General features: G+C 38.0%; 2 protein-coding genes across 3 annotated transcripts; both read right to left on the bottom strand.

Annotated features, from left to right (window-relative positions):
* Positions 1-307: 307 nt before the first annotated feature.
* DGL1 (dolichyl-diphosphooligosaccharide-protein glycosyltransferase 48kDa subunit family protein) lies at positions 308-10,529 on the bottom strand. Its single transcript, XM_089155445.1, has 13 exons — positions 10,147-10,529; positions 9,896-10,032; positions 9,648-9,773; positions 9,076-9,129; positions 8,806-8,919; positions 6,920-6,975; positions 6,795-6,836; positions 2,631-2,706; positions 2,337-2,408; positions 2,083-2,208; positions 1,885-1,989; positions 691-774; positions 308-605 (listed from the first exon to the last, which is right to left on the bottom strand). The coding sequence occupies exons 1-13, from the start codon at positions 10,412-10,414 to the stop codon at positions 558-560; spliced, it is 1,308 nt and encodes a 435-aa protein (XP_089011571.1). The 5' UTR covers positions 10,415-10,529; the 3' UTR covers positions 308-557.
* Positions 10,530-11,533: 1,004 nt separating this feature from the next.
* LOC149014780 (uncharacterized) lies at positions 11,534-17,839 on the bottom strand. 2 transcript variants are annotated; one of them, XM_089156922.1, is made up of 4 exons: positions 17,460-17,839; positions 15,471-16,094; positions 13,341-13,510; positions 11,534-12,707 (listed from the first exon to the last, which is right to left on the bottom strand). In XM_089156922.1, exons 1-4 carry the CDS (start codon positions 17,540-17,542, stop codon positions 12,109-12,111), a joined length of 1,476 nt encoding a protein of 491 aa, XP_089013048.1. In that variant the 5' UTR covers positions 17,543-17,839; the 3' UTR covers positions 11,534-12,108. The 2 variants fall into 2 exon arrangements, with proteins under 2 accessions (XP_089013048.1, XP_089013049.1); XM_089156923.1 differs by having other exon boundaries at positions 15,471-15,922.
* Positions 17,840-19,032: the final 1,193 nt, after the last annotated feature.

The raw sequence follows: 19,032 nt of genomic DNA, 5'->3' as shown, positions 1-19,032 counted from the left end.
GTGATGCATGCTCCTAGGCAGTCCAACATAGTAATGGATTACCTAGCTAGAAAGGTCCTCTCAGTCACAAGCCCGAGTGTTTGGTGATGTTCCTCTTCGAGATTATTAGAACTTTGCCGGCCTCTTTCCAAGCTCGCCATGAATAAATTTGCATTCTACCATACAAATGAAAAAAAGCTGCATTCGCTCCATTATCGAAAACCCAAGCGAACCTGTTAACTTGATTTCATTAACCACAAACCTCTAGGAGTGGATTAAGTCTCATCAAGCCATTTATTTGCACGAGACAATCTACTCTGGATATCCATGATGTGCTATTTTCCACTCAAAACAAGGCAACCAGCAGGATACGCCAACCTCTGTAGATGACCATGAAAACAACATGCACAGTGAAGATGAAATGGATGCCAAGGCATTTGATTTACTCTCACTAACTCTCTGTCAAGATAATTTGCAAAACAAATGTCTAATTACTCTTCCTAGTCAAAACTTCTTTATAACATTAGAATTTTTGCATTTTATATCCTAGGTTCGCTTGAATGTAATCGTCTTGGAAGCTACTTGTTATACAAGTAGGCAATCGTGAAGATGAAGAAGCCCGCCATCTGCAGCCAAGAAACACCAATGTCAGTGGAAATTCATAGAGTAATTGTAAAGCTGATCTCAATTAAGGATGAAAAGAGATCTCACCATAGAGAAAGAAGACCCATAATATGGAAAAGCTGTGGTAATAAATCTCTCATACTCATTGTGTCTGAATGGTCGCACTGGAATCTGCAATGCAAAAATTCAAATGTTCGATAAATGAAGGCAAGAAAATACATCTGACCGCGACTAATGGGATGAGAAGTGATTAGAAAGTCAGAATGCCAGATGGTAATGGACACAAACAATACATCATTTTGTAGTATCAAGACATACAGGTGCTTTGAAACATCATACATGACAGATAAGCTAAAGTCTCACTTGGACTGCACAGTCGAAAGTAAATCCCTCAAAGTCCACCATGAAGGCTATTTGCTCAGATAATAGAGACCATCCACTATAAATCACAAACACGCCCCCCCCCCCAACCCCCAAAAAAAAAAGAGGGAAGAAGAAGAAGATGAAGAATGTACAAGTTGATGACAACAGTTGTATTAGCCCATCAGGTATAAAGACTCATATTTAACAGTCTTATGCTACTGTAAAGAAACAAATCCCCATGTTTCACTTTAGCAAGTCGGAACCGAATGATATAAGAGCTTTTTCCTCTTTATGCACTTTTGCTATAATTCTCAATATAAGAGCCACAGTAATGGTAATGTAACAGCTCTTTTCAGATTCATTAGGCAAAAAATGAAAGGAAAACACAGCAACCTGGTAATCTTTCCCCAAGTGTTCATTTGTCAAGGAAATACAAAAGTTCAAAAACAGATCAAGAATATAAGGGGAGAATAACATCGTACATGAAAGTGACTGATGCAAAGGTTTGGCCATGGAATCTGTTTATCTAGTGTAGATATCACATGTTTATACCAACAGCATTACAGCAAAGGCAAACAGATTGAATCTGCCCTAAGTTGCCACTATATCTAGCAGCACATTAAAGCAACAAAATTACATTAAAAAAATCATTATTCAGCAATAAAAAGAGGGGGGGAGAATAAACAAGCAAAGACCCAAAGTGAACTGACTTGTACTGTTGTGCCCCTGCCCCCCCCCCCCCAAAAAAAAAAAAAAAAAAAAAAAGATGCAAGCTGGATAAGAATGCAGCAAATTCATGCCTAGCTACCAATTGAACAATCTAGAGCTCCAGTTGCGGGTTTATTGGCATAAGGATTAAATATCCAAAAAAACCATAAAACAAACATTGGAAAAGTTCTACACACAACCAGTCCATACCTGCTTTGAAAGAGACAAGCTTGTATATCCAAGCCTCTGGTATTCAACCTTGAACTGGAAGACCCCATAAACATCTGGTACCTTGAACGAAGTAAAATAGCGACCCTGCAAGAAAATAGGAGCTCGTACAGAGAGTGAATTTAATTGAAAGCATGCAAGATCACATGGAACTGCAAAGTTGGAGATCCAAATTATTACCTTCTTATCAGTAGATAAGGTTTTCAACACATAGGGGCTCATCATGTAGAACTGCACTTGGACATCATCAGCAACATATGGTACCCAGCTGGTTCCAGACCACTCATAGATCTCCACAGAGTATTCCTTCAACCAGAAATAAAGATGGAGGTAAGAGGCAACGGAAAGCCTTTTTTTTTCATCTTTTTTTAAAAGGGCATTGACTCTCAACAGAAAGTGCATGGCATGGCAGGAAAAGGGTGTTAGCAAATTACCAGGTCATCATTGATCCTGTATATTGCTGGTTCATCTGTCTCTCCAACTTTGTTGTGCCTAACATTCACTGCCTACAAAATAGGAATACTACTTACTATAATGGCACCAAAGATGATGAGGAAACAATTAGACTACTGAAAAATGTATACATGGTGGACTGATTAAATAAGTGTTGGCAATTTAAAATAATTCCAAAAGATTTTCCTTCCTCAACTATGATATAAGTGATACCATCCAATCTAGCACATTTGACAGATTGGGAAGCAAGAACAGAGAGATAACCGAAGACTCACCTTGAGATGACCCCTTTCATGGAAGACCCATTTGCTGAGTTCAGTAACAAATTGCTCATTACCAGATTTCTCATATCTGTTATCACAAAGTAGGTATTACATGAGTTTCCTGCCATTAATAGATTGATTGTTTCACAGTAATACATTGGTTTTCTAGTGCAAACAAGGGTATAAAGTGATGGTGAAGCACAAATTGTGGACAGATACTCCTTAGCTTATCACACTGTTCAGCAGTTACAATTTAAAGTATTCACAATACCAAACTGAATCCCAAAATTGTGTCAAGAAGTGTTATGACTAAACAAATGACCTAAAATATCTCAAGGAAATTTTTTTAAATAAATACCAAAAGAACTGTATGAAATTATTGCAAAGCACTCCCGTGCTGTCATCTCAAGCCCATTGGTAGCTTTCAACGTCTCAAATCCTTCAAGATTTGACATTCTAACACCTCAAGGAGGAAATGAACAATCGGGTAAGAAACAAAGAAATGTAAAACGACTAACTACTCACTGCCCATCTAATAATCAGTATATGAAAACCTCCAAGACAGCATAGATTACCCTTCAGAACATAGAAACTAGGTATCCAGAAGAAAAAAACAACTAAACAATAAGGTCCAACAAAATGAGCTTGAAGAAATCTAATCACCAGCCTGAATCATCTTAAATAGCTGCATCCGTCCAATCCTTGACCACAGCAAGGTTTGCTAATAATTGCTTTCAACTGAGTAGCAACAGATTCAGTTCTATCAATGAGGCCATAAAAACCCAAATAAAATGCCCTTCATGAGTTCTTGGCACATCTCCAATTTTAGCAGGCCTATCACCAATTTACCTTCAACAATTACATTAATAGTATCCAACACAGGAGACAACCACACTGAATCTGGTTAACAGTCGCATTAGATAATAGCACTACTTCCAAAGCCTCAACAAGCAGTGATAAAGATGACATTGAACTCCTACAGAGTAGAAGCCCATATTTCCATCCTTGACATAATCTAGTCAATCATTCACTACAGCAGTGATCAATCAATCTCTGAAAAAGCTAAAGAGCCTTTTGTTCCTTCTTCCACAGGCTCTGGTTGGTGATCAAAAACATACATCTAGACATTAGCTCACCCATTTTTGCTAACATCTTCATACTCTTCTTTGATGCACCACATTCTAATGTAGTTTGAGATTGGCAGAGGAGACAAAATCCAGAATTTGATACTAACTGACAAGTTCAGCTAGGTAAAAATAGGTTTCTTTTTTCTTTTTTGGGGGATTTGGTAGGGGGGTCAAACTAGGGTTTAGGGTAATAAGGTTTGGCGGTAGGTGGAGGTGACTCAGTTTTAGAGAGAAAAACCAGGAGAACAGTGGGAAGTTAAACATATGGGAAAACCAATAAAGGAGAAATAAATCATACAAGGAGTATCAATTGCTTAAATTCAAAGAAATATTAAATCAATATATTATCTTAGGGAAGCATCCTAATATAGAAAAAAAATTATCATACGAGAGAACTAGGAGAACACAGGGAACTCAAATAAATTAGGTTAGTGATAGGCTAAGAAGTGTAAGTATTTCTCAAGTTTGTCATCTCTGAAAAAGCTTTCCCTTCCATCTTTCTACAGTTCCAAGTGTTTGGGGGTTTTGAACTTATTTGTTGAACTTGATTATGAGAAAACCTTGAGACCAAATTGCTTGTTGAGTGTAGAACAATAACGGAGAGCTTCAAAAAGAACCACCCAGGCCTCACACCACAACATGTGGGTTAGATCAAAAAGTCAAAAATCAATCCCACCAACAAACTACCCAGGCTACTCACTCTATGGTGTCTTTCAGATCAATACCAATCCCACCATCCTTAATCAAATACAAGACAAAAAGCTTCAATTGAGTAGAAGTGAAGAGCAGCAAAAATATTTTCATTAATCAAAATTCGTGTTCAATATCCCCCCCCCCCCCAAAAAAAAAAAAAAAAAAAACACCTAGAGTAGAAGACAAAAATAGACTCTTACACTAAAAGGAAATCTTAACCCAATACTTAATCTATTAGATAATCTACACTAGCTAGGAAACTGAAATGGACTCAAAACAATCCTATTCCAGCCCAACTGAGCACCTGAAAAGAAAGCTACTAAAATCAATCGAATGAAAAAGGTGGTTGAACCGGTTCAATTTAATGACAAAACATCAAAATCTTGGGGGGGGGGGGGGGGGGGGGGGGAAAGGGGGGGGGGGGGGGGGGGGGGGGGGGGGGGGGGGGGGGGGGGGGGGGGGGGGGGGGGGCGGCCCCCCCCCGAACAACTAAAAATGGAGTTGCATCGTCTAAACTTCGAGGCAACCTGATCACCCATAAGATGGCCTATTCCATTAAAAACCCATAGGAAGATAGCCTATTACATTAAAATAGGATCAATGGCCCACCAACCTTTCCTAAGAAAAAAAGTCCAGCAAGGTGTTGAATCTGCATCACAACTCCAAAAGTATTCAAAAGAAATGTTCTCATTTAATCCCGTCACTCAAAAACCTTTAAACTGGAACAAAGATCATCATGCCACTCTGACCGTAAAAAAATTCATGCACAAATATAGATAGGCTTTGGTTGTCTTTGTTTCAATCCACAATCATTGTACTCCATATACTATGACCTTTTTCTTTCTTTTTTTTTCCGAAGTGACAGCGAGTGACATTAAAATCATGAACACTATCAATAGCTATATCCATTTGAATGAAAAAGAAGCTCAAAAGATAATTTATACAAAGATAAAAATAAAGTGGAAGATGTCACGTATCTGTAATTATCCTTCTAACCAACAAGACTTTGATAAAGACAGCGCTTGTTGCCTTCATAGGCATCATCTAAATATGAACTTAGTATTTTGCATGTGATGTCTGAGCATTTTGAGTATAAGTTTTGAGTCAGTTTTCATTACATCCTAGATCAATGTCAGGCTAAAATTAATTTTCAAAGCACCATTTCTCACTCTGAAAAATAGAAGTTTGATTCCCACTTTGTCATTCGTTAAAAGATTGGTGAATATCTCTCATGTTTATCTAGCATTACTTTTTCGAGAAGACTATTAGAGGAACAGTGGTCACTTGAACTCCCATAATACCAAACTAAACACAAGCAGGCATTTGTAGGGTCTATATTAAAGAGTTTAAAGAGAAATAGGATTATGAAAATTCCAACAAAGAGCCACAAGTGGCCACTGACAATGTGATGAATAACCAGGCAAAGAATGGACTTTGTTATATGGGCTCACTCTTGGGCTCTTTTAACTCATTTAAACTTGGTCTATTTTTTCTCAGAGATACTGTAAATCTTTTTAAGGATATCTATGGAATCTAAAACAGTAATATGGTAATTAGAGATATTAGGCGGGATACTTCTTGACATTTTACTAAAAGGTATCTTTGTAAATGTACTTGTATTTTATCAGGCCCAGGAATTTAAGTGTCAAGTTCTCAAAAATGCTACTTGTAACTCTTGAAGCCAGCTTCATAGAACCAGATTTGGTATGCTCTCTATTCAGACTGATTTCACGAAACAGTCAACAAAATCGAAATTGTCTTGGTTGTATCACGACGGGACGATAATGGTAGTAGGTGCAGCAGTGGTGTGATGGTGCTGTTCTACGATTAGCGTGAAATACTACTTTCCCCAACAAATTAACCATGTGCTAATTAAGGAGCAAGAGTAAAATAAAATAAAATAGAACTTTGAAAGCTCCTCATCTATTTCAGAATTTCTATTTCATTGGATTTCCATTCATTGCAATTATTATATAAAACTCAAAACCAAACAGTTTCCAAAATAGAAATCATCCCTTGAAATTGAAACAGAAACCAAAATGAGGCCACCCATAGCAACTATAATGGAATAAGTTCAAGAGCATCTAGTCATACGACACCAACTATGGCAACATATAATGGATATAAGGAAATAACAACATGACATGTCAATATCTAATCATAAGACAGTAACTGTAGCAACATATAATGGTTTATGATTCTGAAGCACTGTTTTAACTGATCACCACCGCTTACAATTATATATTGCCCTGGACAATTATAATTTCCATTTCCACACATGAAGATAAACAGCTTTGGTGGACCAAAATGAACACGCCAAAACACAAATTAACAAAACCAATCAGGTCAGGCTTACTTGGTTGAACTTCCACCCTTCTCAACACCTGATCTAAACAGTCTGAAACACAGATTTTAAGCTCAATCAGAGGACATTAGCATACTTTAAAAGCAAGCCAACAACAGCTAGATGATATTACATACCGATTGCTGAAGAGGGCTAAGGACCCAGAGATCAATATACGGGCATTGTTTCTTGCCTAGAGGAAAACAAAGATATCAAATAAATAAATTCCTAGCAAGTAATAATTGAAGAAACCATATTAATTAAAAAGGTACTTGGAAAATCAGCCAAATGCCAACTCCCACACAAGACTGAATAAGGCCCCACGTTACTGTTGTCAACAGCCAGATACTTACAACTAAGCCAATGAGTTGTCAGTATCTCCCTTTTTTCTTTTCTTTTTTTTTTTTTTTTTTTTTTGGGGGGGGGGGGGGATTCTGAGACAAAATGGGTACGAGTTAATATCTTGGCAAGATCTCAGTATTTTTACTGCAGTTGCATGCTTCCCAGCAAAAATCTGGATTCAATCCAGCCAAAGAAAGTGCACCAACGTGGTGAGATCTCTATCCAACTTGAATTCAGCAGTAAAAGTTAGAGTTCCTCAAACCCTGAAATTATGGCATAGGAGCTCATTAGGGTTGTTAGGGCTTGTGGGGAAGGAATAATAGACTCAGTTAGGGTTTAGAGGCTAGTGCTTATTGAAACACAAACTCGAACCTTGCTGCTTTGGGCTTCAAGCTTGAATTCCAGAAGTCCTAGGGGTACATTTTTTGTGAATTTAGGGCAATAAAGAATTAGGGATTAGCCTAGGGTCTGGTTGGTCCAATAGGGCTAAAATTGGAAGGTCCCTAGTGTCGTGGGGATGAGGTTCCTAAAGTTTGGGATAGCCCTATTGGTTAGATTAGCTCAGATCTGACCTTGAATTTTGGGTATCTAAAGAACCCAAAAAGTCCAGAAAATTTCAGATAAATAAAAATAAATAGGGTAATATGGGAATTTGGGTTTAGGGGAAACTATAGTTATAGTTCTCAAGGGTTTTCAGGGATGAATACGGCTGATTCTTAGGGCAGGGGAGGGGGTGAAGAGTCCAAAACGGGGTGGGATTTGGTGGAGGGGATAGACAGATCATAGAACTAAGATTTAGGGAAGAAGAGATGGGATGCCGCAGGCTTGAGAAAGGAGAAAGAAAAGAGCTGTGATGGAGAGGTTGATGGGGAAAGAAGGGGGAAGACTGGGGATGCTTTGCTTACTTGTGTAGACCCTGAAGAAGACAAGTCACATGAACAAGAAGCCACAACTAGGCTGCCGCAGGCTTCCTCCCTTGGCAGCCAACACCCCAACCAATATCTCCTCCAAATAATATTTTATTAATCATCAGAACAGCCTTGTTTACAAGTATGGGCCTATATTTATAGCCTTACATTGAAGGACTCTTACTTGGACTCAAATTGGAAAGCAAAACAAACAAGGACTCTTAACTAAAATGAACTGCAAACATAAAAGGACTTCTCACTTGGGACTACTCTTCCTCCACGAGGGACTATCACTTGTCTCAACCTGGAATGATTCAAATTACACAACAAGAGTAGGACTAGTCCCCTTGTAGAGTATGGCCTACAACTAAAAGGAATCCTTCTCTTAATAGGACTCTCAACTAGACTAAGACTCTTTCATAACTTAACAAAGGACCCAAATAACAGAATAAAGATAGACTTTGACTCCTAACAAGATTCTGATTCGAACTAAATCAAATTGGGTTGGACAAGGGTACCAAAAATGACCAAAATGCCCCTGTTGCTGAGAAAGACTTCATGCAGCGGGCTGGACAATAAGGTGCTGGGCAGCAAGCCTAGGCCATATTTCGGCCCTTGCGGAACCTCTCTTGGAATGGCCCTTGGGTCAGGTTTACATCACAAATGACTTGGGTTTGGTTCTCTTCCTCAACTTTGACATTATCCACTGTTCAATTTTAGTGATTGGGATGCGTACTATCATATATATTGGTTTGCAGCATTAACTAAATTACCTGAACAACTGAAACCAAAGAGATTGCAGATCCTGTGAGTGATGGAGGAGTTGACAACTTGCTCTTTGGATTAGCAGAATATGCTGATGGTGAAGCTGATAGAACTTTTAGAACCTACAAAATAAGAAAATAGATTATCATGTCAAGGACACATATCAAGCAAGCAGCAGCCACCAACAGTAAATGCATATGCATTAGTAGGTACACCAGGCTCACACTGAATGCATAAACTAAGAGAGAAATCAATCACAGAAGTCGGTTAGTATTTACCAGGCTATTGGCAGGATTTAATGTGTGACCAACTCCCTGAAAAAGGACAGGGGCCTGCAACATGTTATCAAGAATCAATCAGGTAAGCAGATAAAGATGGTTGATTATTATGGTTGTAAATAAAAAAGATAAGAAACAAAATGATCCTAGGTTCAAACGAAGATTTCACTCCTCGGTAGCAGTATTTAATTCCAGGTAGTTCTAACAAATTTAGGCTCATTTAAGCAGCTTTCTCTGCCATGCAGAAGTCCTTTTTTTTGTTATTCGCAGCAGCGTCAGGCTTTTAATCTGGCAACGACTTGAGATCAGGTTCCTCCAAAGCAGGGGCAAAACATGAATTTATAGAGTACTAATATCTGTGCGTTAACAAATTACAATAATGTGCAAATTTCGCAATTACTTTCCAGTTCAAAGAGAATTTCCAAATGGAACTAAAGTTGCTCAAACATATGCTTAACGTAGCTTCTGTGCTGCAATGCGTGCAAAGGATTTCAGTATAATTCTTTGGAACAGAAAACAATGCTTTCAAATCAAATCTGAATGTATTCGTCCAAGAACGAATTTTAACTTGCCTCTATAGTTTTGCTGCCCAGAATGACATCAGATTGAATGAAATCATCACTAGCAATCAAAGTATGACCTCCTTCGGTTTTTGAGACTGCATAGCTGGAGTGATCAATAACCACAGCTGCAGGATCCTGCGACAATAGATAGATAATATAATGTTGGACATGACCATGACGAAGAAAGATTAGCATCAAGCTAAGATCATTTTTTGACGAAGGTTTCGCTCGGAAGAGAGGATAACTGTCCCACTAACCTCGTCAAACTCAACTCCAGATTCTGTGGCAATGTCCCGAATTAAATCAGATGCAGAAGCATCGGCAGCAACAATCAAGTCATGGCCCGAATCTACGAAATCCAGTACAGCGGCCAAGTCCACAGATCCCCCAAAACCTGAAGAGATTTAGCGGAAAAAAAAAAATAAAAAATGAACCCACTGAAATACTCCATATCCGCATCGAATAGACTGGATTTTTTCTACAAAGCCAAGTAAGGAGTGAAACTCACGCTCGATCGTCGGAGAGAAGAGAACCAATCCATCATATAGGTATTGTCCGTATCTCTGCAAGGAAAGCTTTGGATCGTCTGCTAGCTTGAAATCAAGTTCAAATCCTCGAGTTTGCAAAGACTTGAAGAAAATCGAATGCGAGGATTTGATCGCGAAATCATCCAACAGTACGAGAATGCGTCGATCCGTAGGGTTTTCAGATGAGAAAGAACTGCCAAGAAATGGAAGCAACGAAACTAAGGTCAAAAAGATCAAAAGCTTCGCCATTGATTCCAGGGTTTTACGAATTCGAGTTTCAGCTGCGATGTTCGCACTGTGGAACGGATCACATTCGTTTTAGATAAATTCTTCACCCACTTGACCTGACCGTAGGTCTGTGTCGTCGTTCAATGGCCGAAATTTCGGATATTTCGGTACACGTCCTTCGTGAAATATGAATTTCGGCAAAATTGGAGAGGAGATGATACGTCTGATGTCCATCTCAGACTTTTTCGTGGACATTTTCGTTTTTTTTTTTTCTTTTTTGGGTCCAGCTCTGGCTTTTTCGTGGACAAAATTCGTTTTTTTTTTTCTTTTAAAAAAAAAAAGCAACGTTATACATTGAGATGGGGTATTAGATAATAGGCAAGGCTATTGCCCCCAGCCCTAGCCCTAGGGGATTCAAACTCTAATCTCGTAGTTGGGGTCGTTGGTTTGTGAGCTATTTCTCAAGGTTTTTGATGGTCAATCTTCTAGTATTGTGTTCCATCCAATGAAACCGATATGGGTGTCATTCAAATAGTAAATAGGCTATCATTGAGCTGGGTTGGGTCGAGCCACTCTAAATGTTAACTACCCTGAGAAGTTAAATCGTAAACCCAACCCTCCTATCCAATTCTCTTTCCTACCTTACCAGGTTCTTCTAGGCCCAACCTACCTACCTAAGATAGGGTTAGAATAGCCTTGATCTACTCTAACTAAACCCTAATTTTTTACCTATTGAAAACAAAACAACAAATATGTGTTAATAGCCTCAAGGAGATTTGAACTCTTGTATGAAATGTTATTTTTTGCCAAATGAGCTAATCACTTGAGATTGCCACTTGGGACACTTGGTTAAATAATTATTCAAACTCAATTTATACATGATTCTAATGTAACCAAATTACATATAATATTACTAAATTAACATAGAATCAGGTAATCCCCACGATAAACTCCCATCTAGCCCTGCCAAGAGTAGTTATTTTGTAACCAAAACCTACCATTCGGGTTGAAAAGTCAGGGTTGAACTTGGACTAGGCTCAAAGCAGACCCACAGTTTTGGGTCGACAGGTTTCATTGACGCCCTTAGTAACTTCAAAGAAATAATAGGAGTCTCTAGGAGTTGAGATGCAATAGGTTCGTGATGGATTCACCATATTCATGTGGTGAGTTAGTTGAGAAAGGAACTTGGAAGAAGTATTTGTAGGGTTATAGACATAATTCACTTGTAAAAGTTTTCATTATTTTCACCAAATCTTAACAAACTCCAACTTTGCTGAATATCTTAAGCAAAATCCCAGCCAAATCCATAGATATTGGTAGAAAAAATGCCAAGATGGTAAAGGTATTCTCACTTATCGAATAATCACACTACATGATCAGTTTTAATTTACTGTCAATCTTAATTTTGAAATAAATTTATTTTCTCAATTTACAGCACTAACTTTTCTCATGCAATGAATAAATCATATTTTCAGGGATACACCAGAGGAACGGGCAGCAAAATGCCAAAAAAATCAGCTGCAAGATTTCTGTGGATGAAATTGACACTGTGAATGGATTGCATCTCCATCTTAGATCAAGTCATTACCGAGAGTTGGATCACATCCTCATTTGTTTCATCTTCATGCTATGTCAGATGATGAGAGAGAGCTAAGACTTTTTTTGGTAGCATGAGAACCAAGAGTGTCAAGATGGATAGAAAGTTGAATGGAACCTCACATCATCTCTTGCTCTTTTGAATTTTGAATTCGAGCAGCATCACGATCTCGTGCAAATCTCCAATACAACGGGGTATAAAATAAGCAGCACATACCAAAGGGAACAGCCATCATTGAGAGGAGCCCCCTCGAGATAGCGAAGGCCTCCCGCACAGACCCTGAAACTAGATTCACAGATTTTGGGTCATATCCATAAACCTTCTCTGAAAGCATTCCAACAACAGGGGCAGCAAATGAAGAGAATGATCCTTCAAAGGCACGATCAAATGCATATATCATAGTCCGGTGCTTTGTGGGGACTACCTCAGCAAACATGGGATTATTTGCACAATTTCCACACCAACTGATGGTGAGGCCCATAAGGAGAAGGGTGACAGCAAAGGTAAACCAGCTGCTGACTGACTGTGGGATCACTGTGAGGAGGAACCATGAGAATGGGATCCCCATAAAAGCACTGAATTGGGCACACATGATACGGCCAGAATCTGGGTAGAGGTGTGACATATGATCTGCTACCAGTCCACCAACAAGGTTTCCCATCGCACATCCAAAAGCAAAAAGACTAATGAGTATTGCTGAATCACTATGATCAAATCCTGCAAAAAAGTGTCAGCTTAGGCTCTATGGTAAACAAATAGCTTGCTTTTTTAAGGGCATTAGAAACACATATAAACAGAATAGATACAGAACATCAAAGAAGGAGAAATAAGTATGGCAGAAAATCTTGAAATCTACAGACCCATGGACCAAAATCAACAGATGGTATGTTTAATACCAACTATTTTGCCATATCCATGTATATCTCATAGCTCCTTACAGTCTAAGAGCCTAGAAAATTTTTCTTGTTGTCTTCCATCAAACAAGAACCAATTAGTAACAAAACAGCAGTTAGAACTTCGGAGACATTCCCTAAAAAGGTCTAGGGTAATCTTCTAATTTAAGAGGCAATACATATTTACCTCTTCCATTTTTCAATAACTGTCATTTCCAAAATTAGTTTCAAAATATTGACTGGATATAGATGAAGCACCAAGGAAACACATAAGTCAAGATGCTTCTTTTTTTTTTTTGGGTGTATGGAGGTCATCTTTTTAGGATGATTGGCATGTTCCTCCAACTGTGTACCTAATACCGATTCCAGAAAAAGTGTCATCTCTGTTTTATGTAAAATCACCTATGATAAGACGTCTGGTAGTTTCTTCACTTCATGAATTAGAACCATCACTCACCAATTAGTTGGAACCACATTGTGAAGAAAACCATTGCAGTCCACGGCAGTGAACCAACAATCCCCTGCAGGGCAATTATCTGAAATGTTTGAACTTTCATTACTGATTTCACAGCTTTCCAGGATTCCAACCAAGCTGACGATGGACTGTGCTTTGGTGTCAAACTATTCCTGCAAAAAAAGACTACTCAAGTTTTTGGAAAAATGTACCAACAGCATGAAAGGTAAAACTAATTACCAAGATTGAGAAACAACAGGATACTACATTTCCAGAAGTTTTCCCAGTTGTAGTTGAGCAGCAGATACATTGCTTTCCTAAATAGATAATACAATTTGTTTGACCATGTAAGAGGGGACTATATAACAGAAATTTGTTCGGGCTGTAGTTACATCCCAGATGACAACATAAATTGTCAACTTTACCTTGACATCAACAATTGATTGAAGGTTACAGCTAATGTAGGGGGGAAGTTGACTCAGCTTACAAACCACATTCATCTGAAGATGGACTGCTGATACAGCAAAACATGTGGCACAGCAAGGATAACACTGGTAGACCTCCATTCACAACTATTCAATTTGATTGCAAGTTAGGTTTCTTGTTGCAGAAAGATGGGCTCTTCCAATGATGGAATCTGTACTGGGCATCAGCTATCAAGTGTTCAGTGAAGGACCTCAACAAGTAGTAGCGTTGTAGGTTGCAATGATGCATGCCTATTGTAGAAATTGTTTTGAGAAATATGAATGCGAAACATATTCTTCATTCATGATCAATTAAAAATGATACTAGTCAAACAGGATCTTTTTTTTCTTTTTCTTAACAGTCTTTTTATAAGTTATTTTCTATAGATAAGAAACACAAATTAAAATATAAATCACCTAAGATACTAATACACTCCACAATTAAACATAAAACACAATAGAGGACACTCCCTCTATCATGGCCAAGGTTTCAAACATATTTTAACACTTTCTCTAAAGCTGGAACATAGATATCCTAGGCTCTAAATTGGGAAAATAAAGATAGACATCCCCAGAAATACCCAACTTGAACAGATAGCACCACTACGTTCCAGTTGCTACACAATCACAAGCACATTGACTCAGCACAACAATGAAGAAAAATATTCATGTCTGACAAATTCAAACAGCAATGAGCAAAAATCAGTTGTAGAGAATAACAAGAGCAAGCAAAAATATCATTGTGACAGCATCATTAATCCTTCTTGAATGTTAAAATACAATCTTCAGAAAGCTGATAAATAAATTTGCAGCATAAGATTGCTGGATAAATAAGGGTTTTTGGTTCTAATACTAAGGAGACACTAGTAGTCAAGGCAACTTGATGTCTAATCACTCATCTAGGTGACGCCTTGATAAGTATGGAGACTATAATCAGAATCTAAAGAAGATCACACATATTCATCCTATTGTGGTCAATTTGTAACATATATAGGGGAGGTAATAGACACTTGGTTGGAAACCTACAAAGAATATATGTCTGATGTTGATGAATGAGTATAGTAAGGGGACATGACCACTGTGCACCATGGAGGTACACATTGGTCATGCGCATGTTTATTGCTCTCTTTATTAGTTTCTTTTTATTTTCAGCACTTTCTATTTCCGTGTATCTAAACTAGTAAGCAATACTTAGGGAGATTTATTCCATATCCTTCTTGTTGCTTGGGTGTCAAACAAGTTTGTTTTAGGATAGTAGTATTTAGAGAAATCTATAACCAGATTTGAGGATATCCAAATATCTCTATGTTCTATAAACATTTTAACAAATAACTAAATTGCTGAGGGGCAAGCTACATCTAGCACAACTCTCCATTGTCTCCTCCACCACTTCTTCTCTCTTCCTTTAGTTCTCTATTATTTCTAGTTATTTTAATTTTATTCTGTTACATTTAATTGCAGTGGCAAGTAAATAACTAGAGAGAAGAAATAACTAACACAACCCCAAAACTGAACAGATAACACAATAAGATTATTTTGGAAATTTTAATTAGAGAGGGAGGGGGAGAGAGAGAGAGAGAGAGGAAACACCATGAATATCATAAGATTGATGAACACACTGATTGTAAAACATTAATAGACTTGATAAACTGGAAGAAATAATTGATACCGTTTAGAAATGTCTGCAGATGCATTAGTGATGGTAAGTGTTCTCCTTGGGTCAATGACAAACAGAAAGACAAGGAATCCAATCAGTGAGCTCAGTAATGCCATCATAATAAATGCAAAGCGCCATCCAGGTATACCCCAAAAATCCCGACCAGCCATAACTGTTGCTGCAGCACCACCTCCTACCCCACCCACAGAACCAACAAGACTTAGCAACCCAAACCCTCTTCCTCGCACACCATCCAGATAGCTATCAGCTATGAAGGACTGCAGTGCTGGTATCACAATGGCCAGCCCAATTCCATTTATTGCTCTCCAGAAAGCAACCTGTGAAAAATGTTGGCTGGCACCTACTGCAGCAGTGGATAAGGCCCAACAAACAGTACCCATTGCAAGAACTGTGGGACGGTCATACTGAAGAACTAATATACCAGCTAAAGGAGATGACAATGCCTGTACAAAGTTTCGTATGAATGTTAGGTATCCAAGATCAGTAGGCCCAGCAGAGAAAGCTTCACTGACTTCTTTGTAAACAGCAGGAAGGAGGTTCTCATCAGCACGTTCCATTATAGCAGCCAAGTTGATGAGAATAAGAGAGAGAGAAATCCCAAAAATTGTTCTTGTTCTGAGAAATGGAAATGTAACAGCACTGAAGAAAATCAACCCATAAACATAGAAAAAATCTCTTCAAAAACAACCAAATATTTAAGTCTAGAGAGTACAGATCAGCATCTTAATTCTTTCCTATTTCTTTTGGTGTAAGCATCTTATTCACCTAACACGACCAAGATTAGAATGGATAAACTTACTTCATGCATCTATACCGACCACCATACCATACCAACATTAAACTCAAAGACAATAGCTACATTTGTATTACATAAAATAACCTCAGAATATTCTTACTAATTTCTTAATTTACCCTTTGACTCTTACACTTCTCAGTAAACTTTAATATACTTCTTTCCCATTATTACTCACTATTTGTTCCCCTAGATTGTACCTATATAAAATGGAAATTGAATAAAGCCGGGCCTTAGGTAAGACATAGTACTTTCCATTGGAGTAAGTTATCCAGGTTATACATCTCTAATACATTGAGTACCCAAGCTAGCACCCTTCACATAAAAAGTCACCTCCATTCATCTTAGGCAAGCCCTTATTCTTTCAACTTGGGGACTATGTCGTGCAAAGAGTGGAGATGCTTAGTAATCACCAGAAAATTGGAAGGTAAATGATGGAAAATACTTTCTAAACTCAACCCCACTATATTAATGACTGAAATATGAAGAAAATATGACTTCTCTACAAGATTGCAGGTCAGACTTGTTATGTGATACAAAAAGTTTTTTCTCCACAAAAACCCTATTTACAGGCCCCTAGAACCAGCTCCCTCAATCTAATACTACTTTTAAGTTTTATCTAGTAGGGTTCAAGCAGAATTCCAGGGAAAAAATAATGCTACCTTGTGGAATTGCTCTGCCTCCCAATAAATTGAAATCAAATCTAAGCTGATGCCCTTTGTGGCGCTCCCATTTCCCCCCAAAGAAGGTTTTAAATAAGAGTTCACCCATTCACAATGCCACTTTACATTTTCCAAATACGTTCCACATAAGAAAGTTTTGAATTAGCCTATGCACCCAAAACAACTGCTGATATTATTTTGGAGTGGTAAGTAATGGAGAAGAACCACAACGATGACAACAGAAAGGGCCGTCAAAAATGGCAATCAACTATTTCAATGACCAAATAATCAAGCCAGCAAGAAAGAGATGAAGGTGAGTCACTTGCAGTGATTTAAGCCAATCATAATTAGTCCTGAAAATTCCATTCTTTAACGACCAGATATGTTTCTCAAGCCTCCTAATGAGCAAACGTCTTAAGTTCTCACCAAGAAACAGAACTCAAGTTGATCGACACAACAAAAACGAAGAATTAAGCAAAAGAAGGAAAAATTGTACAGAAATCTAGTGAAACGAAACTAACTTACTTCATCTTCGAACGATATGCATGTCTGAAAGGCAAAACATGCGAATAATGACGAAGGCGAGATCCAAGGATCCAAAGGGCCATGCGTCAAGAAATTAAGCGTGGAAACTTGAAAATAATACCATCGATGCATTCTTTATGGAGCTGGGGCACCCAATATGAGGCGAGCAAGAATCTGAAGTCACGAGGACACTTGTGCAGCTACAGGAAGAACAAGTGGAATAATATACAGATAGATTGAAACGTGATGCAGATAAACACGGACAAAAAACAAAATGATTTAAACGCACAACTAGACGAAACACAATAGAAATCGATTTCTTTCCCTTTTGGTCCAATAAAAAGTAATCAACTTCGATGATTCACTCTTCTTCTCACAGCACACACTCTCCCAACTCGACTACTCTATTCGAGTTGTTGTTTTTTTTTGTTTTGGTGTTTGGTAAAACTTATTATCACAAGAATTTTTATGTTTTAGAGTGTCAAATTTTGTTCAAAATTTGTTTGTTGTGGACAACAAAATTACAGCAGTGCACTTTGTACATAGCAGAGAAATAAGTACAGTTGAAAGATGTTTTTCCATAAATTCTCTTTGCTAAACTCTTTCAGCTAAACTTCCGAATCAATTTGCTATCGAAAACATACCCATTAATGATTAGCTTTTTTTTTTTTTTGAAAAAAAAACATTAAATGCATATACAATGTTGATGTGGCGTTATAATCTTTGTCCTTAAATCTGTGCGTTTAGGTCCTGTTGGAGCAATTTCTTCAATCTAGTGTTGTATGTTATGATCATGAAAGATAAAAAGAATATAATTTTTGTGTCTCCTAGATTATTTACAATGGTAATGAGTTGAAGGATGTGTTGTGCATGCCAAGGTGTCAAGAGTGCATGGTTATGAAAGAATGTGATCTATCTGCTTATTGTTGATCAAAAATGTGTGAATCTTAATCTTCTTTTGGGCCATTTGGTTCAATCCACGTGTCATTCCCTCTAATGTTACATTTTTTGTATCAGTACCATCCATACTTTCCCATTCTAAGAATGTGATCGTGTCTTTCTCAAGCAGTCTTCATATCCATCAAATCTTCCTTTCCTTGTGTTGTTGCTTCACTGTACAAATTAAATTGAATCATTGCATTGTTGATGATGAATGAGAGAATTACAGATAGGGGTAATTAAGAGCGACTCCCAGTTCTTCCCCTCCTATGTTAGTCGGGTGTATGTGCATATCAAATAAACCAACAATTATTAGTTGTTGCATCAAAACTATTTCTTGAAAAAATTAAGATTTCCGGTGAACGTGGGTTTATAAAACAAAATGGACTATAGAAAGGCCCATATCGGCTCTACACAACCACCTAGAAAACAATTAGGGCCGTCGTTACGAAGATTGATTTGAAATTTCTCATGGGCCTCAATCTTTTCCGGCCCATTGAGTTGGAGCATCTTGTTGCGTGGTTCCGGGGGTTTACCGGGTCTACCTTGTAAAACATGGGTGGCCCGTGACCGTATTGCCAGAATACTTTTCTGGTTGTCTAATAATTAACGTGATTGGGTGAAAGAGAATATC

The sequence above is a fragment of the Hakea prostrata genome, chromosome 5 (assembly GCF_041222555.1).
Source record: "Hakea prostrata isolate BN-2017 chromosome 5, UWA_Hpros_2, whole genome shotgun sequence".
Lineage (NCBI taxonomy): Eukaryota > Viridiplantae > Streptophyta > Magnoliopsida > Proteales > Proteaceae > Hakea > Hakea prostrata.
The sequence above is the reverse complement of the archived record's forward strand: the minus strand, read 5'-3'. Positions and strand labels throughout refer to the sequence as shown.